General features: G+C 36.2%; 1 protein-coding gene across 3 annotated transcripts in view; it reads left to right on the forward strand.

The window, feature by feature from the left end:
* FNBP1L (formin binding protein 1 like) overlaps positions 1 to 22,906 on the forward strand; it is an 88,116-nt gene that overhangs the window by 23,483 nt on the left and 41,727 nt on the right. For all 3 annotated transcript variants that reach the window (XM_087820600.1, XM_087820598.1, XM_087820599.1), the window contains exon 2: positions 14,851 to 14,966. In XM_087820600.1, coding sequence (XP_087676726.1) covers positions 14,851 to 14,966 — 116 coding nt within the window. The remainder of the gene's footprint in view (positions 1 to 14,850; positions 14,967 to 22,906) is intronic.

Here is a 22,906-nt window from a genome sequence, read left to right on the forward strand (position 1 = left end):
ATAAATAGATCCTATACTTAGAGCTTATTGTCTACTAAAAGCTGAATAAATGCTTTAAGTGAACATAGAAAACATTAACATGCTTCTCGTGCATAGTTATTGCAGTATTGATGTTGGATCTGCTATACCATGTGCTATTTGAATGTATTGATGTATCACTGTTTTTGTTGGTATAATGCAGTTCTTTTGGAATTTAAAAAATCTGAATCATTTGCATCTTGAGATATGCCCAGCTAGTTATATACTTTACGTTAGAATTTCAGACTAAACAAAGGTCACTCTTCTATAACTCCATAATTTTCAAGAGGAAGAAGAAAATAATTGATAAAGCATAGCTCTGTAGCAAGAATAATTGTAATTTAATTCAGAAACTTTCTGAATAAGTAGAATATGAACATGAAAGTACTAAAAATTATATAGGTCACTGTTTTGGAACCCCCATCTCTCCATGCTGAAACTAACGGAGATAAAGACCAAACCAAAAATGCTATTTTGAACTAAAAGACATAGATCTCTATCAGTAAAAAAGATTTTAGTCCCTGTTAAGACAACAAGACTGTTCAAAAGATATTCTCAGCCCGGCAGGCTTGGCTCAGTGGTTGAGCTTCAGCCTAGGATTGTGGTTCAATTCCTGGTCAGGGAACATGCCTGGGTTGCAGGCTCCATCCCCAGTCGGCATGCAGGAGGCAGCCATTCAATGACTCTCTCATTGATGTTTCTCTTTCTCTCTGAAATCAATAAAGATATATTTAAAAAAAATTTTTTCTCAGAAGTTTGCAAGAGATGAGATTACTTGAAGGGTAAAGCGTCAGAGGAAAATATGTGGTCTTAGTTTGTAGCTGTCTCCTAACTGCTCTCTTCAGATAGGGTATTGCATATACTGGAAAACTTTGCATAAGAATATGTGCAATAAAAATGATGCTAATTGGTCTTTCAGTGGAAGATTACTTTGTAAAAAAAAGGTCAAATGAAGCTTTATTTTCAGGTTTTTTAATTAAATGGCCATCAATTTAGTTTATTTTAGAATATTTTATTACATATGCTAGAGTATGTTAAAATAACCATGTATGTTCACATTCATATTTTATAAATTTTTATATTTGCATTTGCCATTTTTAATATTCTAATTTTATATTTATAATATAGTCTATATTTTAAGTGCTTTAGTTTTATTGATTTTTTAATTTTTGATTTTTAATTTTTTTGTTAACCCTTACCCGAGGATATTTTAGAGAGAGAAACATTGATATGTGAGAGACACGTCCATTGTCTGCCTCTGCCTCCCATGGTTGGAGTCAGGGATCGCACCTGCAACCCAGGTTCGTGCCCTTGACCAGGAATCAAACTGGAGACCCTTTGGTGCACAGGCCAACACTCTAACCACTGAGCCACAACGGCCAGGGCAAGTTTTACTGATCTTTTTTTAAATAGTTATGAATTCTGACAACTTTAAAATACTGTTACTGAAACTGATATTTCAATATTAAATGAAATAAATGTCAAAATAAATAGTGGTATTAAAGTTAGTATTTTAGTATTTTATTTAAATGAAATAAATGCAGAAAATAGTTTTGTAATAGAAACTGTACATATGTATTCCATACACTCTTGGAGGTTTGATATGTTTTACAATAAAAGAAGAAAATTAATTTAAAAATGTACTGCATAAACTATGCTTTAGATTTTATTATTTAGAGAAAAGAGAACTTTAATGAATTCATTTGTTTTAGAAGCATATGGAATAAGAGTTTTAAAAATTTGTTATCTTTCTGGAAATGTTTTATATTAAGCTTTATACATGATCTGTTTAGAAATTTGTAGCTAAGAAAAACCTCAGCTGTGGCTTATCAAAGAACTACATAGTGAAATTATTTCAGAAATTAGCGAGATGTTTTTCTTTCTAAAAAGGTGGCCACTTTTTAAAAAGGTAGTCTCTTTGTTGAACTTAGAAGGGCATTTGCTAACAGCAGAAGAGTTCATGCTCTTGCATCCCTCAGGGTTAGTAATATACATCTCACTCAGTGGAATTTGTAGATTGGCAACACAGGATTTCTGTATCTTATGTGTCACATAATTTGGTTGACAAGGATGGAGAGAATTTGGATAATAACATACTTAATTTTGATAGCCACCTCTGTTGTTTTTTTATAATGAACAGTATGGACTTAGGTGCGTGCTACTGTCCTTTTTGATCTTGGCTGATTTTAACAGAAGTGTTGAAAAATTTTCTTTTCTTTTTGCGTTTGATTATGTAGTTCCTTCTTCCTGGAATGCCTTTCTCTCTTGTATCTAGGTGTCCATACCTATATTCAGGACCCAATTTAAAATTTATCTGCTTACTCATTGCTGACATACTCAGTGGTGAAAGATTGAAAGATTTTCCTTTAAGAGCAACACAAGGGGCCTGCTCTCACCACTTCTATTCAGCATAGTGCTGGAGGTTCTAGCTAGAGAATTATGCAAGAAAAGAGAGAAAAGATACCCAAATCTGAAAGTGTCTACTGAGCACAGAAGAGTCAGGAGGCTTTGGTTAAATAAATGATAAAGATTTATTTAAGGGCCTTTGGATTTGCAGATTGGGAAGGCAACTAGGAAATACCCCCAGTGTTCCAAAGAAGAAAGAAAAGTTAAGAGGTTCTATAGTAAAAGTCACATTCTTGAGAATATAGTAAAAGTCACATTCTTGAGAAGAAATCAGCCATGCATTCTTAGCCTTTGGATTAGTTCAGAATGGTAATCAGCCAGATGTCAGGTGGTCTGGATGATGGATGTCAGGTGATCTGGCTACATGAACATTCTTTCTAAGTTCTACAGAGGGTTATCAGAGGATTATCTGTGGGATTTATATATCTCTAGGTACAACTGAAAAGTTAATGTTTAAGTTCTCAGGCTAGTTAAAGCAAGAATGGAATCGTTTTCTCATGGCTCTGCCTACTTAATTTTAATAACTTAGCAGCTTGACCATAATGACTCCATTTTATTTCTTTGGTCTTAAGTGGGAGAAGTAAAATGATCTCTGTTTGCTGATGATGCAATCTTATAGGTAAGAAACACTATAAAGATTCCACAAGAAAACTTTTAGAGCTAATAAATTAAGTAAAACTGTAGGATACAAAATCAACATGCAAAAATCAATTGTGTTTTTATACACTAACAATGAACAGTCTGAAAGGAAATTATGACAACAATCCTGTTTATAATAGCATTAAAATTAGTAAAATATTTGGGAATAAATGAAAGACTTATCCATCAAAACCTGTAAAACACTGCTGAAAGAAAGAAGACACAAATAAATGGACAGACATCCATGTTCATGGATTGAAAGACTTGACATTCCCCTATGTTCCTTTATGTCTCCATCTCGATTTCTTATTCCTACTGATACACAGGCCAACTTTCCCTCCCTCCTTTAACAGTCAATATTATGGTGATCTATACCTAACCCAGTCAGTTTCTCTTCAGTATTTCCAGTCAGCCTAGTCCACATCCCTGCCTGTTCACGGAGAATTGTTGACAGCGTCTGTGTTCTATTTCTGACCTGTTGGAAGGAAGCAGGGCAGGGCTTGTGGGACAGTGTTTATAAAGTAATGTCCTAGGCCTTCACATTCACTCACCATTCATGCACTTACCCATAGCAACTCCTAGTCCTGCAAGCTCCATTCATGGTAAGTGCCCTATACAGGTGTACCATTTTTCATCTTTTATACTGTATTTTTATTGTACATTTTTAATTTTAAGATGTTTAGATACATAATACCACGGTGTTATAATTGCTTGAAGTATTCAGTACAGTAACTGCCACACAGGTTTGTAGCCTGGAAGCAATAGGCTGTACCATATAGCCTAGGTGTGTAGTAGGCTATATCATCTATGTTTGTGTAAATGCACTCTATGATGTTTGCACAATGATGAAATCACCTAATGACACATCTCAGAACGTATCTATCTTTAAATAATACATGACTGTATTCAGAATTACAGACATAAAGTAGAATGAAGGGAGGAGAGCATGAGGGGTTATTTTTTAATGGGTACAGAGTTTCAGTTTTATAAGATGAAAAGAATTATGGAGATGGATAGTCATTATGGTTGCACAGCAGTGTGAATGTACTTAATGTCACTGACCTGTACTCTTGAAAATTGTTAAGATGGTAAATTTTATATTATGTATATTTCTTTTTTTTTTCTTTTTAAAAATATATCTTTATTGATTTCAGAGAGAGGAAAGGAGAGGGAGAGAAAGAGAGAGAAACATCAATGATGAGAGAGTCACTGATTGAGCCCGCAACCCGGGCATGTGCCCTGACCAAGAATTGAACCCTGATCTCCTGGATCCTAGGTCGACGCTCAACCTCTGAGCCATGCCCGGCCGGGCTGTTATGTATATTTCATTACAATTTACAGAATGACATTGTAAGGAATTAGTAAAATCTCTACAGTTGAAAAATTTTTTAAAAAGGGGAAAAAAGCCCTAGCCGGTGTGGCTCAGTGGATAGAGTGTCAGCCCTTGGAAGAGTTTTGGGTTCGATTCCTGGTCAAGGGCATTAAAAAAATAAAAAATAAAATAAAAAGGGAAAAATATCCTAGGCATCTATTGGCCTAACTAATCAACTGCAGTAACAGTTGTAACATGGTGTTTAGAGATACCTTTGTTTTATTGTAGCTTCATATTTGGAATTAGATGTCCATTTAAATTTTACTTTATATAAGAGTACATAACTATGAATAGCAAGTTTATTTTTTATTTCAGAGTTTTTGCTTGCTTTTAACGAATTAAAAGTTAACTTTACAGACCTACAGTAGAACTTTAACCTTGACTTCAAATTCTGTTTTTAGCATATTCAATAAAACCCTGCCATAGTGTGACAAGTGAGATCCAAATTTTTTTTTTTTTTAATATCTTTATTGATTTCAGAGAGAGGAATGGAGAGGGATAGAGAGATAAAAACATCAATGATGCTAGAATCATTGATCGGCTGCAGCCCACAACCCGGGCATGTGCCCTGACCGGGAATCAAACCCGGATCGCCTGGATCCCAGGTTGACGACCCTCAACCGCTGAGCCACGCCCGGCCGGGCATCCAAAAATTTTAATTGCATAAAATACAGTGTAAGGTTTGTGAAAATGTTACTTAGTTTGTTGTACTGTCAGAAAAAACACAAAAGTAGAGATGGTGAAGAATTGTACCTAATTGATACTTCTCTGAAGAGAGAAGGTCTCAAATGATCTTGTTTGTGTTCTTTCATTCCCTACCTTACTCTCTGAAGGACTTGAAACTTGTTGCTTTTTTGAGAATAAGAGCAAGGCAGAGGACAGGAAGCATTTACATTGTATTCAGATTTGTATACCCTCTTGCGTCTTTGTTTTTATTCAGTGACATTATGTTTGTTAGCATTATTAGAAACATGACATAAGAGTACCCTTTTGATTTTCAGAAACAGGGTTTTTTTCCCAAAGATTTAAGTTAAATTTGTTGCATTTAAAGAAACTTCAGATGTATTAATTTGGGTTCTCTGAGAAGTAGCCACCCAAACGGGATTAAACCAAGAAATCCATTAGAGGGAATACTTGTGAGAAGAAATGGAGAGGGAGCCAGAGGCAGAAAAAGCTGTTAAGACCACAAGCCAAGTCTGACCTTGATGGAGGAAGAGAGGAAGGAAGGAAGATTGAGTAGGAGCAGCTTAGGTTGCAGTGAAATTTTAAGGAGAGTTTGGCAAGGCTTTGGAGAGTCCTTGAGCCAGATTCACTTGTCAGAAGTCCTTGGACTCCCTGAACCAGATCTGTCTTTGTATCCTTCCCTGCCTTTCTCAGTCATTGTGTGGGAGCAGCTGCAGTCCTATCAGCTCTGTTCCCTGTGGTTAGAAATTTGAGAGGCACATTCTCATAGTCTCACCATCATTTTCTCATAAGTTATTTTTTGTTCTTTATGTGGAATCTATTATGACCTTCTAAATCATTGTCTTTAAAAGACATGGCTCTATTAATTAAGACCTTTGTGTATTGACACAAAGGTGAAACCATACTTGGAGAAATTGAAGAATTGTATTTTTTTGGTGTTGTCATATATTTGGTGCTTATTGATTTAAATTATGAATGCAAAAGAAGGAGGGGTTCTCTGTTTCCCCCCAAACCTCTAATACCTCCCATATTATTCTCAACTAATGGCCTTGCCCCCTATTTTACAAAAAATAAAAGTGATCACAAGAGTGTTTCCACAAGCTACCACCATCGCATCTACCAAGCTGTCTGTACCTTACCCATCTACCCTGCCATGTCTCCTGTTACTAGAACTGAACTACCCATGCTTTTAGCAAAGGCCAGCCCCTTCACTTGTGCCTGCATCTCCTCTCACATGCTCAGTCAGTGCTCATTGCTCCAGTTCTTTCCTCTTTAGTCTACATTATTGACAGGTTAATGGTCGGTGGTGTGTGGGCAGGCTAAATAGCCATCTCGGGTGAATAAAGAAAATTAAATTTATTAAAGGGAAAGGGATATCCAAAGGAAAGGGCTACACAGCACTGAGCCAAGGGGTATTGAGTTCATGATGGCAGCAAAATATACTTGGGACAATGAAACAAGAAAGAGCATAGAAGTAACAGGAGAGCCTCGGCCTGATTGCTTTGGCTCACTGAGAAGTCAGAGAGAGGAGAAGGGGGTCCTTGAAGACAGGTTCTGGGACCTTAGAGACAGGTTCAGAGGGTAAGCCCGGGACGAGCTGCTGCCGCTGCCCATTGCTCCTCTTTTGCAGGTCTTGTGGGGTCCCCTTGAGGGGATGGAGATGGTGCTGGCATGCTTCCCTGCTGGGGGGGGGGGGCATGTGCACACACTGGGTCCTTTTTCCTGAGCATATTTATCTCATTCTTGCAGGTGGGAATCTGAGGGGAGATCTCAGGGGAGGGTCTCAATAGAATATTCATCAGCTTTCCAGGTGTGCTCTTTCAGGGTCGTGGTCTCCACGGATTGGTTGGTGCCAGGGCAGGGGGTCCTGTATCTGGTCCTGAGTCAGCCAGGGTGCCACTTGTCTGGTTTCGCTGCTTATTTGGGCCTGGAGCTGAAATACAACTGAGGCCTAGATGTTACCTTTAGGAAGGAAATGCTCAGGGCTCGGGATCTAAACTGCGTGACCAGCGATATGCTAGGGGAAGATCGGTTACCCTGTGGACAAAGTTCTTGTTTTCCCAGGTTCGCCCCTTGCTAGGAATCTGGGCCTTCCTACCCTGGTGAGTCTCCGTACCCTAGTTTCTGTACTTGGCCCACCTAACAGTTATTAATGTTTTCCTTTCTTTTGTATAATTTTCATTAGCATATAATCATATTGCTTTTTTCCACCTAAGGCCAACCCACACTTGACTCAACTTCTCTTTACCTCTCATCCTATTTCTCTTCTCTCCTTTAAAGCAAAACTCCTTGGAAGTGGTTTCTTTGTTCACTGTCTCTAATTTCTCTCTTTCTAATTTGAACCTGCTTCAGTCAGGCTTTTGCCCTCATTACTTCAACAAAACTATTTTTGTTACTGTTGTTAATGATTTGCATATTGCTAAATTCTGTGGTCAGTCTTTAGTCCCCATCTTAATTTCAGTAATGCTTGACAAAGTGGATTGCTTTTTTGCTCCGTGAAAAGAATACGTTGTTCATTCGGCTTCCAAGACACCACTTTTCTGGTTGTACTTGAACCTCATTGGTCACTCCTTCTCAGAGTCCTTTGCTGGCTCCTCCGCAATTCCTTGACCTCCAGATGTTGGTGTGTAACAGAGTGTAACCGAGACTGCGTCTGGTTTCATGTCTTACCATATATCTTCAAGGGGACCACTTCCATTGAATTCCAGAAATATCACGCCTGTTCATCATACCTGTCTGGGTTTCTAAGGATATCTGAACCCAGATATCAACTGTCTAAAACCAAAACTTTTGCCTTCCCCAAATTTGTTCACTTAATTGCCCCACTTTAGTTCAAAGCAACTTTATTCTAGTTAATGGTGCACAAAATTTATGTCTCTCTTTCGCAATCCACACTCAAAACATCAGAAAATTCTATTGACACTCTTTTCAGAATATATCTAAAATATTACCACTTTTCACCACTCTTCTTCCTCCACCCTAGACCAAGCCAGCTTCATCTCTGGTCTGGATAATTGCAGTAGCTTTCCCAAAAAGTCTCGCTTGTCTTGAGTCAGGCTTTTCTTTTCTTTCTTCTCTTTAATCAGTTTAGAAGGCAGAGAGATGTGTTTACAAACCTAAGTCAGATCATACCAGGCTCGAGATCCTCCAGTGTGTTTTCATCTCACTCAGGGTTAAAGCCAAGGTCCTTGTGGTGGGTGACGAGGCCTGTGTGATCTGTTCTCTGACCCACACACTTCCATTTCGACTTCTACTCTTCCACCTGCACGTTCAGCTGTAGCTTGCTAATGAGCTTCTTGCTCTTACTGTAATAATACATCGAGCATATGCAGGCGCAGGGTCTTACACATTTTTTTAACAGTGAAATCTGAAACTGTACTAGGTCTTCAGGTAAGCAGAAGCACTAGGGGTGTGGACGGTGTATCCAAAATAATAGGCAGGAAGGCAGAGTAAAAGTACATAGATGTTTGGTAAAAACAGAGTTGGAGAATGAGGCATTATCTTCTAATTGCTTCTCCTTTAGTGAAGTAGGAAAGCAAGATTACTAGTTGAGAGTGAGATGGATAGAAAGTGGTGTAAGTTTAAAATGAACAAAGGTATGAGATAGTTGGCTAGGATAATGGGATAGTGAATGGGCTCAGGCTGAGTAGCATTAAAGCCTATTAGGTTAACAGGCACAGATTTCAAAGTATGACCAGTCAGCGTGGTTTGTCTGTCCTTCTGTCTTTCCTTCGTTCTTCCCTCCCTCCTTTTTTTTTTTTTTTTTTCCATCTTCAGCAGCATGGGAAATGGTTGGTGAGTAGCTGATGTAAAACTAGGGTTGAGATTTGGCAGAGCAAGAGGAGGCAGGGACAGTGAGGCTATTTGCAGGAAGTGGTTATAATGATGCCTCATGGAATCTAAGCTATTTAAAAATGGAAATGAAAGAGGTGAGAGATAGTAATAATATGTAAGGATCAATGGATTGAGGTCTTTGAGGGGTAAAAAAAATTTTGGCCTTGGGGTATTCCAGTGAGTGAGTTGATGGGTAGGGCTAGCCATCTGAGAATGAGATTCTTGAAATTTCTTTGGAGGAGGGGGTCTTGTAGTTACTGCTAATTCGACCAGTGGAGAGGAGTGAGTTGCTGAGGTAGAGTTGAGGAGAAGGTCATGGGGAGAGAAGTAAAAAAATATGCAGAAGGGATTGATTGGAAGGATCATCTGGATAGATTTTGAAGTTACTAAGAACTTAACTTAGAATTTAATTAAAAATTAAGATATCAAGTGGGTTTCTTAAATATAAAAGTTTGCATCTCTCTTAAAAAAAAATAAAACCATGAGGAAACATGCAAATAATTAAGTTGATTTTTTTTAAACTTAAAATATTCCTCAATTTACTTTACTTTGGGGGTAGATGTTGTTGACCCTGAATTATAAATTGATTTCTTAGCTCCATGAAACTTAAACACAAAGAAAGTTTCTACAGTTCCATATGAATCAAAGAATGAGAAAAGTCGTTTGTGTTAGATCTTAACAATGTCTTTGGCAGTACTTTGGTATTCAGAAGTGCTGGAGAAACTTTGGCAGCAAAGCAGAGCTGTAGAGTAAGACCAAACTAGGACAGCAAAGTCATTATTCTGCTTTTTAGTGAAGAAAGTCTTTTTTTTTTTTTTTTTTTTTAACAGTTGTGACTCTTGGTGCTTTACCAAAAATACTTTATTGGGACTTCATTTGGATGCAAGGCTGTGTCAAAGCAATTAGAAGCACAAGGATTGAATATTAAATAGTGACTTCTAAAAAATTTACAACATTTTGTGATACATAAAATAGTTATTTTTATGCCAGCTTTAATTTTTTTGTTATTTTAATGCCATTTTTAATTTAAAATGTTCTTCTTGTGTTCCCAAATGAATGAGATAAAATAACTTTAAACACTTTACAAATTTAAAACATAGTTCTAAAGGATACAGAAAATAAGAGCTTTCTTAAATTTAAATATGAGATGGTAAAATGGGACACACATTTCATAGAAGCTGTGGTTAAAATGAATGTTTGGAAAAGGAAGTGAGGGAATATTGAAGGCAAGGAAATGGAAGAAGTTGGACTCCAGATAGTAATCTAGAATCAATCCATAGGATTAAGAGCAGTGCGAAAGGCAGAGAGAATAGGGTAAGGATAAGATGCCTGTTCTGATGACTTAATGTTCTTATTTTATTTCTAATCCATAGATGGTTTCAGAATACTGCTTAGTTTTACTTTAGTTTGTCTTGAGCCTTTCCTTGACATTTTCCATAGTCTGAGGTATTTGCTGGCATGGAGTAGGGAGAAGTGTGATTTTAGGCTTTGAAACTAAAGGGACTGGAGGATATTACCTTTGAAGACCTAAGGTTTTAATGATTTTTATGATTATTTTTTTATTTAAGAGCTTTCTGTTTTATTTTGTGATAGTAAAAATCATTCCTCAATCTCCAGGCATCTTCCTTCTCTTATGCTACTGGAGTTATTTTGATCACTAATTTTATGGCTACTAAAGAAAGACTGAATTACTTATTATCAAGAATGATGTAAAGAAGGTTTAAGAATTAAGAGTGTGTTTGTATTAGGCAATTTCTAGCTTTGAGATTTTTAATTTGTTCCTATTATCAACGTTCCTGGTAACCAAGTTTTTTTCAGTCTTTCTTTTTTAATTTTCATTTTTTAATTGAATTTATTGGAGTGACATTGGTTAATAAAATTATATAGGTTTCAGATGCACATTATAGAATTGTTATTGGACAGCCCCCTGAATCGGAGGGGGAGGGCTGCCCTATCCTCGGCTCTTGTCAATCTCATAAGAATGATTTTAGATGAGTGACAGAGAGTAGCATTGCAGCAAAGCAAATGAATTTATTAAGGAAGCAAGGCAAGCAGATTTATTAAAAATACATTTGGCAGTAGCATAAGCAGGCACCCAGCTAGTCTGAGCGCCTTGCCTGGTGGAGGTTTTGGTATTTTATACTTTTCTGTCTAAGTTTCAAGGTTCCTCTGCCAGGTATCTTGGGCAACAGACTAGATTTCGTCTCTCTTTTATTTTGTTGGTGGCTTTTCCTAGAATGTTTGTACATACATCTGGTGATTTTATCTTGGCAAGCCCCAAGACTGCTGACTTCTTTGTTCAGTGGGTAAGATAAAACTCCCCTCCCCTCCCCTCCCCTCCCCTCCCCTCCCCTCCCCTCCCCTCCCCTCCCCTCCCCTCCCCTCCCCTCCCCTCCCCTCCCCTCCCCTCCCCTCCCCTCCCCTCCCCTCCCCTCCCCTCCCCTCCCCTCCCCTCCCCTCCCCCCTTTTCCTGTATTCTCTGGTTGGGGAGGAGAAGTATTTACCATTTGCTCTCAAGTGTCCTTGGTTGGGGAAGATAAGGTCTTGTGATTCACAAGCTGGCTGCAAGCTGCCTAAACTGTTGGACTTTGTTTAATTTTCTTGTCTCAGTTTCCCCTTCCACTTGCCCAGGAATTTTCTGAGCTGCTTACTATACTGCCACAGAATCAGCCTTATATTTCTACCCTGGTGGAAGACAGGCATCATTTTTGATAACAGTATTCATAACAGTTACTCATTTGGATACTAAAAATATAAAATATTGTAATTTTAAGAGATAATCTATTTGGCCCCAACCCATTTTGGTTGCCAGCTTGCTATGGGCAAATCACTTGAGCATTCGTGCCATCAGCTTCCATATTTATAAAATGAAGGGTCTGGAACCATTATTTACTAGTAAACATTAATTACTAAGCTTATTTACCAATAATGATGTGTTGTACTAGAAAAAAATTAGATCTGGAGTCAAAACATTGTTTGAATGACTTGAACAGTGAGTGTTGTATGAAAAAAATTATGAAATAACCATGAAGAAAGCAGTACATTGACTAGAATTTTAAAAAGGAAATTGGGATATGGTTGCAATTTATTCACTTCATCGTTTCTAGGTAAACAAAGAAAATTAAAGCCAGAAGTCCATAGAATATTACAACATATTTTTATTATGATTAATTTTATAAAAATAATCTTTAAGGTATAGTAGGTAGACTTTTTACAGTATTTCCAAATGAAATGGAGAAGGGCTCATTGAAAATCTTTGTTTCAAATTTGTTGACCTTTAATTAAAGTGATTGTTAGTAATATGCTTTCCTAGTGGGTGTTTTTGAGAAAATTTAACTTGTCCCCTCAAGATAAAAGGGGAATTTTAATAGTGAGTGAACAGTGAGTGAATTAGCTGCTTTTCCAAAGAAACCTGAGCTATGGAGAAAGCATTTTGATGATGAATGTTTGGAAATGCGTCCAACATTATATAATTTTGTTGCTGAAAATGATGTGTTTCACCTACAAATATTATATCTGCCCACTTAAAACACTTGGAAACAAATTTTTTACTTGTTTTAAAGTTAATGTATTGGAGTTCTCCAGAGAAACAGAACCAAAGTGTGTGTGTGTGTGTGTGTGTGTGTGTGTGTGTGTGTGTGTAAATAGATAGATAGATATTGATTTATAAGCATTGGGTCACAGGCTTTTGCAAACTTGACAAATCCTAACTCTGCAGTGTAAGTCTAGGGAAGAGTTGCAGTTCTAGTCTAAAGGCAATCAGTTGGCAGTATTGCTCTTTCAGGGGGAAGGTCAGTCTTTGTTCTAGTAAGGCCTTCAACTGATTGGATGAATGAAGCCCACCTACGTTATTGAGGGTAATCTGCTTTGTTTCAAATTCACCAATTTAAATATTAATCTCATCCAAAAAATTCGTTCACAGAAACATTCAGTATAATATTTGACCGTATATCTGGGTAGCCAAATTGACACATAAAATCACACCACAGTCAGTTTTAGTGAAGTTTGAACCTATTTGTTAAAAATGCAAAGATGCACTGTTTCTGATTAGTTTGTAAAAATCACAGACTGACATCAAGGAGACTTATTAGCATATTTTAACATAAACAAATTTTAACAAAAACCTTTCCATATTGGTGGATGAGGTTGATAAAAGGAATTGAAAAATACAGTCAACAGGGAACTTTTTCCACTTAGCTCTTTATATTTTTGTGAGGTGTCATTTATTTCCCAGCTGTGACAACCATTAGAAACTAAATGTTACAGTTTAGAGACAAGGCCTTCAGATTGCTTTGCCTTTAAGTATTAAACCAAGATTTTAGAAAAATGGGTCATATTCAAGTCATTGCTCTCACTAAAATTGTTGTTAATATTTTAAAAAGTCATGGCCCAAAGCCTTTTGCTTGTTAAATAAGTAAAAATATTCTTTAAAAATAATGTTTACTTCATTTTCATTTTTTGTGTGGACTTTATAATTACATATCTTAATAGTTTAGTGTGTATAATTTAGAATTATACATATAATAGAAGTATTTGTTCAGATTTTTTACTGATAGGGGAGGGGTTTGTTATAAAATATTTGGAGATTTCATCTAGAAGATATGATGAAAATGATACCAAGAAACTGAAGCATTTCAGAAAAATGAAGGATGATTATTTCAACTTCAGACTATTCTTTTTTTGCAGTGTTTTTTTGAGAGTTTTTAAATTTGAAAGAGAATTCCAATTTTTAATGGGGCATATTACTAATAGACCAATTAAGTTTACTGAGCAGTGCATCCTCTTGCTGTTTTCAAGTCTTCTTAGGAAACCAAATGATAATGTAAAAGTTGCATGAAAGAATAGAATTAGAGTGGTAAAACCAAACTATGATAGGCAGATAAATTGTATCTCTGCTGTTTAGAGAGTATTTACTTTTACCAGTAGAATTTTAAAATGATTTAGGGAAATAAGGATAAGGAAAGAGATAAAAAACAAAGACTTGGAAATTCACTTGTAAAATAACAAATGTGATTAAACCATGGGTGATTTAGGGAAGAAAAACAACTAATATAGAAAGAGGTGATATTTGACTATTTTAGCAGTATTGTAGTCTTGAGATATGGGAGAGAGCTCCAAGTTATTAGTTCATTTGAAAATTATTCTTAAAGGATAGGAAATGATGGTTTCTCGGGCAACAGGTAGAAAGGAATATTTTTTGAGAATTGTAAGAGCCTTATAGGGCATTGTATTAGTATTGTGCATACTGCATTTTAGAACACTTAATCACATCAGTATAATCCTATTGAGGTGGGTGAATGGGACTCCCATATTAAGATGGAAAAAGTTCAAATCACCTTGGTAACTTGCCCAAGAATTAAGAGCCCAGAATTATGAACCCAGTTAATACTTGATTCTGTTCAGCTAAACAAATCTTCACTGAGTGCCTGCTGTCGTGTCAGGTATGCATGATGCTTATGCCTGGGCAACTCAGAGTTGAGTAATACATGGTTCCTGCCCTCAATATAGTATGGCAAGTGAATAAGATAGTAATTTTTAGGGAGCCTTGGGACCTAGGCCAACACCACTTATCCCAGTCTGTGAGTTTAAGGCCATTTTCTGGAGGACTGAGTATCCTGAACTGAATCTCAGAGGAGGAATCAGAGTGCAGAAAGGTGACTAGGAGAGGGTGTTGCAGCCAGGGAGAACCACCGCATAACAGTGTTCAGGGGTAAAGCAGCATGATTTATGTTGAGGAACCTGTTTCTGTCTCGGTCTTAAGGATGCAGTGGGACCAGCAGAAGAGCCTAGGTTTTTCCTTTTTTACCTCATTGCCTCTCTGGACAGATATTGGAACGTAGTTAAAGCAATTGTGGATAAAATTAGACTTTTCAATGTGCTTTTATCTTCTTTTCTAGGATCAGTTCGACAGCTTAGACAAGCATACGCAATGGGGAATTGACTTCTTGGAAAGATATGCCAAATTTGTTAAAGAGAGGATAGAAATTGAACAGAACTATGCGAAACAATTGAGGTAAGTTTTTTTCCCAATTCTCTGAAGTAAAATTACATGTTAAAATAGTTGGATGTGCCGTGCCCGGTGTTGCTCAGTGGTTAGAGCATTGGCCCTCGCACCAAAGGGTCACGGGTTTGATTGCTGGTCAAGGATACATACCTGGGTTGCAGGTTTGATCCCTGCCCCCAGTCTGGGCATGTGTGGGAGGCAACCAATCCATGTGTCTGTCTCACATCAATGTTTCTTTCTTTCTCTTTCCCTGCTCCCTCTTTCCTTCCCTTCCACTTTCTCTAAAAATCAATGGAAAAAATAGCATCCTCCGGTGAGGATTAACCAAAAAAAAAAAGTTGGGTGTTAGCTAAATGCGATACACTAGTGGTTAAATTTTGTTTTTCATTGAAATAGATTGAATTAGATAACTGGCTTGTTTTGATGATCTATTTAATTAAATCATAAGTATCTTTCATTCCAGAAAGATACTTAAAATTCTAAAATCAGGAAGCAAAAATGCTAGGAAAAAGAAATGCCTTGGTATAAATTCTGTACTTGACAGTTTTATTTCTTTGTAGTTTTTTTGCTTTTAGTAATCTTTCTAAAGCATTGAAAAATTTTTCAGTTTCTCATTTTTTTAGAGTTTCTATGACTTGGAAATTGAGTGTGCTGAGCTGAGTTTCTGTCAAAAATCATATATATTATTGATGGAAGTGATTTTGGAATATATGTTAGAAGATAAATGTTTTAAAGGGAAAATTTTAGTCTTAAAACAAATGGAATTAATTTCAAGATTTTGTTAAAGCAGAAGATCATTGTTGGACCACAACTTGACAAGTAGTTTTGCTTTAACTTATTCAGTAGAAATGGTACTTGAAGTCTGAAGACTAGACACAGATCAGTATGAGGTTCTAGGGATAGGGGTTAGGATTCTTTATATTGCAACTGACAGAAAATCCTACCTAAACAGGCACACATGGCTAATAATTCTAGGCATATTTTGATTCTGGGGTCAAATGTGTCCAGGCTCCATTTCTGGATTCTGCTTCCCCTTGTTGCCTTTATCCTCAGGTTCCATTCATTAGTACGATCCCTTCTGCCTTCTTAGCTCTAGATTACATATCTTTATATTCTTGCATCCTGACAAAGAATGATGGTTTTCTCTATTGTGCATTTGGGGGAGGAGAGATGATAGGGAAGGGGGAAAGAAGAAAGTGAAGGGAGAGGAGGGTGATAGAAGGAATGCAGAGTGCAAGCTTGTATCAGTTTCTTTTCTCCAGAATTCCCAGTAAAGATTTCTCCTTTTGTCATGCTGACTATGTTTAGTTTATATGCGTATCCTGAACAATTCACTGAGATGAGAATAATTAGAATGACATAGCTAATAATGGGGGAGGGATAGTTGTCCTAAAGAAATTTAAGGTAGTGGATCTCAGAAGAAAGGGGATGATAGTTGCATGATAAACCATGTGTCCTCTACAGTAGTAGTGGTTTATACAACCTATTGGGTTTAGGGATGGAATTAGACAAATATGATGAATAGATTATTTATAATATTTTTATAATGATGCACATACTATTATTATGACATTTATTGAAGGAGTGGCATCACGTTAATTTCCTCATCCATTGCTTCCTTTTTTTTTAAGCAGTTATTTCCCATTTGAGAATATAAACAGAGAACTTATTACTGTAATAATAATAATAGTGATGATATTTCACCTATCCAAAAGTTACAATCTGGAAACTTTACTCCTCAAGAATCTAGGAGCAATAAGGACCTCTGAGAAGTCACAATAGCAATCAAATTGTATTCACCTGTGAACAACAAAACATTTTCCTAATTTAATTTTTAATTTGATCTCAATTCTAGCACCTTAGTTCTTTGGATTCCAAGTTTTCCAATAGAAGCGAGGAGAAGAAATGGCTATAGGCAATACAGTGATGGCAGTGTGAAATGACAAACAATAAAGGAAAATATTAAAGTAGTATAAAAAACAGCCCAGCCTTCATGGCTCAGTGGTTGAGCATCAACCCATGAACCAGGAGATCAAGGTTCGATTCCCTGTCAGGGCACATGCTCGGGTTGTGGGCTCGATCCCTAGTAGGGGGTGTGCATGAGGCAGCTGATCAATGACTCTCTCATTATTGATGTTTCTATCTCTCTTTTCCTCTCTCTTCCTTGCTCTGAAGTCAATAAAAACACATTTAAAAAATAAAATATTACAAAAAACAGATTAAAAAAATTTCCAGCCTAAAAGTACACATCAGTAAAGGAATGATGAAAAATACTGTGGAATATGCAGTTTAAATAAATCAGGTATACCATCATATTTAAACTTAAAAGGATGTTTAATCTATTAATGTAAAAAGCAAGTTGCAGAACTGAATGTATAGCAAATCTGCTTGCTTACTCCAGTTTTTGGATACAATTATGTATAAAGTTTGTATGTATTCTCATGCACTCAAATTGTTTTATAGCAGTAGCAGTCACCTCTTGGGGAATAGGAGTGGGGATGGTAAGGGAAGGAACTTTTTTACTTATACTTTTGAATTATTGAAGTCTTTTCAACAATTATGTATTGTTTTTATAGTTTAAAACATTTGTTTTTAAGCAAAGAATGTGGTATACTTCAAAAGAGAATCTTACAACAAGGTATAAAATAAAAATTGGTAATTTTTAAAGTAAAACTTCAGCAGTCTGGAATATTTAACTGTCTGGAATAACTCAGGCTTCAAGGGTTTCAGGACAACCAAGGTTTCACCAAAGTAACAGGACTCTAATCAAATGGCAGACTTTTTTGCCTTTCTCTGTGTTTTGTGATTGATGATAATCATAATTTTTACTTGCAAAAAGATATTAGAACACCACTTCACTGAAGCAAAGGTGGCTAGAACCCCCAATTATATTATATGAAAAATACAATTCTGCACTAAGAAAGTAGAGTTTATGATGTACCGAAGCCCTAGATCAGTGATTTGCATCTTTTCTTCCTTTTTTTTTTGTGTGTGTGTGTGTCCCAGCATCCTAACAAGGGCTCTCACTTGCTCTCTCTTTATTTTTCCCTCCTAAATAATAACTATATTCAGAATGTTAAACATTTACATTTTAAGTTACTGGAAGATGTTGAGAAATTCCAATAAGGACTAATTGCAAAGAGGCATGTATAACTTCAGACCACCCATTCCCTCCCCTTTACATTGAGATTTGCTGCTTTGTATGAACACTTAGTGATTATCAGCTGCTCTTTATAGTATCTCTTTTGACCAAAGGGAATAGGTTTGCCTTGTTTATTTCCTCTTCTTTAATGGGAAAAATTCTTTTGGTTAACTCCCTCTTTATGCTACTACAGAGGACAATTTTTTTCATAGTAGGCAGCTTTTTTCCCTCCTAAATAATAACTATATTCAGAATGTTAAACATTTACATTTTAAACATACAGGGTGGGGCAAAAGAAGGTTTACAGTTGAGAGTATGGGAAACAGAGTTTATTCTTGTATTATTATTTATTTATTGTTGTATTATTTTCCATACGAACATTGTAAACCTACTTTTGCTCCACCCTGTACTGCAAGATACTAAAATTTTTCAACCTTTGGTATCTCCAGTTTATTTTCTTCTCTTCTATTTGTCTGTTTTGATGGCTTTGGTTTAATTTTACCTTGATTCTGGTAGTGGTTTGAGCATGGGAATAAATAGAAGGTACTAAGCTATCCACAATTGAGTAATCTCCATTTTGATTGATGATAAAGGGCAATTTCAGATAACATGGTAGAGCGTTTTATGTTTGCAGACATAAAAAACAGAATTCAGTCACTAATAATCTTACTGTATTTGTATGGCAGAGAGTAACTAAATTCTAAGTTAAAAAAAAAGCTCTATATAACATGATAGGTGTGTAATTTTATTTCCTTTCTGGTAAAAATAATTATGGTATTAAGTGCTGTCATAGAGATTGTTAGGCGAAATTATATTACCTTCCACCCAACACCATTTCTTTTTGGTTCAACTGTGGCAGGATGGTATACTAGAAGAGAAATAGATTGGATGGTAGGAAGCCTAAAAGCTACTCCTATCTTAACCAGAGCAGAAATCTCTCCAGATACCTTTTTTTTTTTTTTAAGTTTTTTCTTTTTTGTATTTTGTATCCCTCCACCCCACCCCCAACATCTGTCAGCCTGCTCTCTAATGAGTCTGCCACTGTTTTGCTTGATAGTTCATTTTGTTCATTAGATTTCACATATAAGTAAAATCATATAGTACTTGTCTTTTTCTGACTGACTCATTTCACTTTGCAATAATGCTCTCCAGGTTCATCCATGCTGTCACAGAGGGTAAGATTTCTTTTTACAACTGAATGGTATTCCATTATGTAAATATACCATAGCTGTTTTATCTGATCATCTACTGATGGTCCCTTGGGCTGCTTCCAAATCTTGACTATTGTAAATAATGCTGCAGTGAACATAGGGGTGCATTTATTCTTTTGAATTAGTGTTTTGGGTTTCTTTGGATAAATTCTCAAACGTGGAATTTCTGGGTCATGAGGCAGTTCCATTTTTAATTTTTTGAGGTATCTCCATACTGCTTTCCACAGTGGCTGTACCAGTCTGTATTCCCACCAACTGAGCATGAGGGTTCCCTTTTCTCTACATCCTCACTAACACTTGTTGATTTGTTGATGATAGCCATTCTGACAGGTGTGTGATGATATCTCATTGTGGTTTTGATTTGCATTTCTCTAATGATTAGTGATGTTGAGCATCTTTTCATATGTTTATTGGGCACCTGTATGTTCTCTTTGGAGAAGTGTCTATTCAGGTCCTTTGCCCATTTTTAAATTGGATTTTTTTTTTTTTGGTGTTGAGCTTTATAAGTTCTTTATAAAGTTTTTACATTAACCCCTTACCAGATGTATCATTAGTGAATTTGTTCTTCCATTCAGTGGATTGTCTTTCCTTCCTTCCTTCCTTCCTTCCTTCCTTCCTTCCTTCCTTCCTTCCTTCCTTCCTTCCTTCCTTCCTTCCTTCCTTCCTTCCTCCCTCCCTCCCTCCCTCCCTCCCTCCCTCCCTCCCTCCCTCCCTCCCTCCCCTCCCTCTCTTCGTCTTCCCCCTCCTCCTCTTCCTTCTCCTTTTTTTAATGTTTTTATTGATTTCAGAGGGAGGAAGAGAAAGGGAGAGATAGAAACATCAATGATGAAAGAGAATCATTGATCAGCTGCCTTCTGCATGCCCCCTACTGGGGATCGAGCCCAAAACCCAGGCATGTGCCCTGACCTGGAATCGAACTGTGATCTCTGGGTTTATGACGCTCAACCACTGAGCCATGCTGACTGGATTTCTTCCAGGATTTTTATGGTTTCAAGTCTAATATTTAAGTCTTTAACCTACTTTGAGTTTATTCTTATGTATGGTCTCGTTTCATTTTTTTGCATGTATCTGTTCAATTTTTCCAACTCCATTTATTGAATAGATTACCTTTACCCCATTGTATGTTTTTGCCTCCTTTGTCAAATATTAATTGACTAAAGAGGCATGGGCTTATTTCTGGGCTCTCTGTTCTGTTCTGTTGATCTATATTTCTGTTTTTATGCCATTACCATATTGTTTTGATTACTGTGGCCTTGTAGTGTAGTTTGATACCAGGTAGCATGGTTCCTCCAAAATTATTCTTCATTCTCAGGATCACTGTTCGAGGTCTTTTATGGTTCCATATAAATTTTTGGAATATTCTAGTTCTGTGAAATATGCCATTGTATCTTGATAGGAATCTGTAGATTGCTTTGGGTAGTATAGACATTTTAATGATGTTAATCCTTTCTATCCATGAACATGGTATATGCTTCCACTTATTTGTACCTTCAATTTCTTTTTTCAGTGTCTTATAATTTTCCGAGTACAGGTCTTTTACATCGTTGGTTAAATTTATTCCTAGGTATTTTATTCTTTTTGAGGCAATTGTGAATGGATTGTTTTCTTAGTTTCTATTTCTGGTATTTCATTATTGGTGTATAAAAATGCAACTGATTTCTGCGTATTTATTTTGTGTCCTATTTTACTGAATTCATTGATCAATTCTAGTAGTTTTTTGGTGGAATCTTTAGGGTTTTCTATACACAGTATCATGTCACCTGCAAATAGTGGTGACATGATGCCTTTCCAATTTAGATGCCTTTTATTTCTTATTTTTGTCTGATTGCTGTGTCTAGGATTTCCAGTACTATGTTGAATAAGAGTGGTGAAAGTGGGTATCCCTGTCATGTTCTTGATCTTCAGGGAAACAGTTTTCGTATGAGTTGAGCATGATGTTAGCTGTGGGTTTGTCATATATGGCCTTTATTATGTTAAAGTATATTCCTTGTATTCCCTCTTTGCTAAGAGTTTTTTAATAGATGGGTGCTGGATTTTATCAAGTGCTTTTTCTTTATCAATTGATATAATCATGTGGTTTTAATGCTTCAGTTTGTTTATGTGGTATATCATGTTTATTGATTTGTGAATATTGTATTAACCTTGCATTCTTAGATTATGGTGTATGATCTTTTTAATGTATTGCTGGATCCAGTTTTTGAGGATTTTAGCATTTCTGTTTATCAGGGATATTGGCCTATAATTTACTTTCTTTGTCTTGTCATGTCTTTATCTGGTTTTGGAATTAGGATAATGCTAGGTGTCTTCCTAGCATAAAATGAACTTGGGTGTCTTCCCTCCTCTTGAACTTTTTGGAATAGTTTGAGACAGATAGGTGTTCGCTTTTCTTTGAATGTTCGGTAAAATTTACCTGAGAAGCCATCAGTCTAGGGCTTTTGTATGTCAGAAGTTTTTTTTATTACTGCTTCAGTTTCACTAGTTGTAATCTGTCTATTCATATTCTCTGATTCTTCCTGATTTAGTTTTGGAAAATTCTATGTTTCTAGGAATTTACCAGTTTCTTCCAGATTATGCAATTTGTTAGCATGTAGTTGTTTGTAATATTTTCCTACAATGCTTTGTATTTCTTTGATGTCAGTTACTTCTCTTTCATTTCTGATTTAGTTTTTTGAGGAGCATTCATACTTTTCCCTAGAAGACTGTACCAATCTGTATTCCTACCCACAGTGCACAAGGGTTCCCTTTTCTCTGCATACTCGCCAACACTTCTTGTTGGTGTGTGAGATGGTATCTCATTGTCGTTTAATTTGCATTTCTGTGATTAGTGATATTGAGCATCTTTTCACATGTCTCTGTCCTTTTCAGAGAAGTGTTTTTTCAGGTCCTTTGCCCGTTTTTAAATTGGATTGTGTTTTGTTTTTGTTTTTGGTGTGGAGTTGTATGAGTTCTTTGCAAATTTTAGGTATTATTCTCTTACCAGATATATCATTGGTGAATATCTTCTCCAATCAGTAGTTCATTTTTTCATTTGGTTGATGATTTGCTTTGCTGTGCCAAAACTTTTTAGTTCGATGTCTGTCAGTATTGTTTTATATATTAGGAAACTGAGTTATAGAGAGGTGAAGATAGAGCTGGCTAGATTCAAATCTGGCTACAGAGTCTGGGCTCTTGCTATTATTACATTATCCTGCTTCTCAGCATAGGAACAATCAATAATTCTGTACTCAAGAAAATTTTTTCCTATCACCGGTGTCTAGTATCACAGAGACATTTTTAGGTCTTTAAAGTATTTTACTACAGGAAAGAAGTTATCTAAACACCTAATAACATACTCTTTCCAACTAACACATCTGTTTATAATGTAATAATTTTAGAAATTTGATTAAAATATAAATTATGTTAATCATAAATTTAGGTCTAGTTGTATTTTTTCCATAAAGATAAGAACAGATAAAAAATGGTTAATAATTTAGAAGCCCTTCCTTTTAAGAAAATGTTTTTCTCATGAGGGAAGGTAAAAATGAACCTTTTAAGAGCCCCAGTTATCTTAATTTTCTTCTTAAGAGACATTAAGAATACTTCTGGGTGTTTTTAAA

The sequence above is a fragment of the Miniopterus natalensis genome, chromosome 9 (assembly GCF_054644295.1).
Source record: "Miniopterus natalensis isolate mMinNat1 chromosome 9, mMinNat1.hap1, whole genome shotgun sequence".
Lineage (NCBI taxonomy): Eukaryota > Metazoa > Chordata > Mammalia > Chiroptera > Miniopteridae > Miniopterus > Miniopterus natalensis.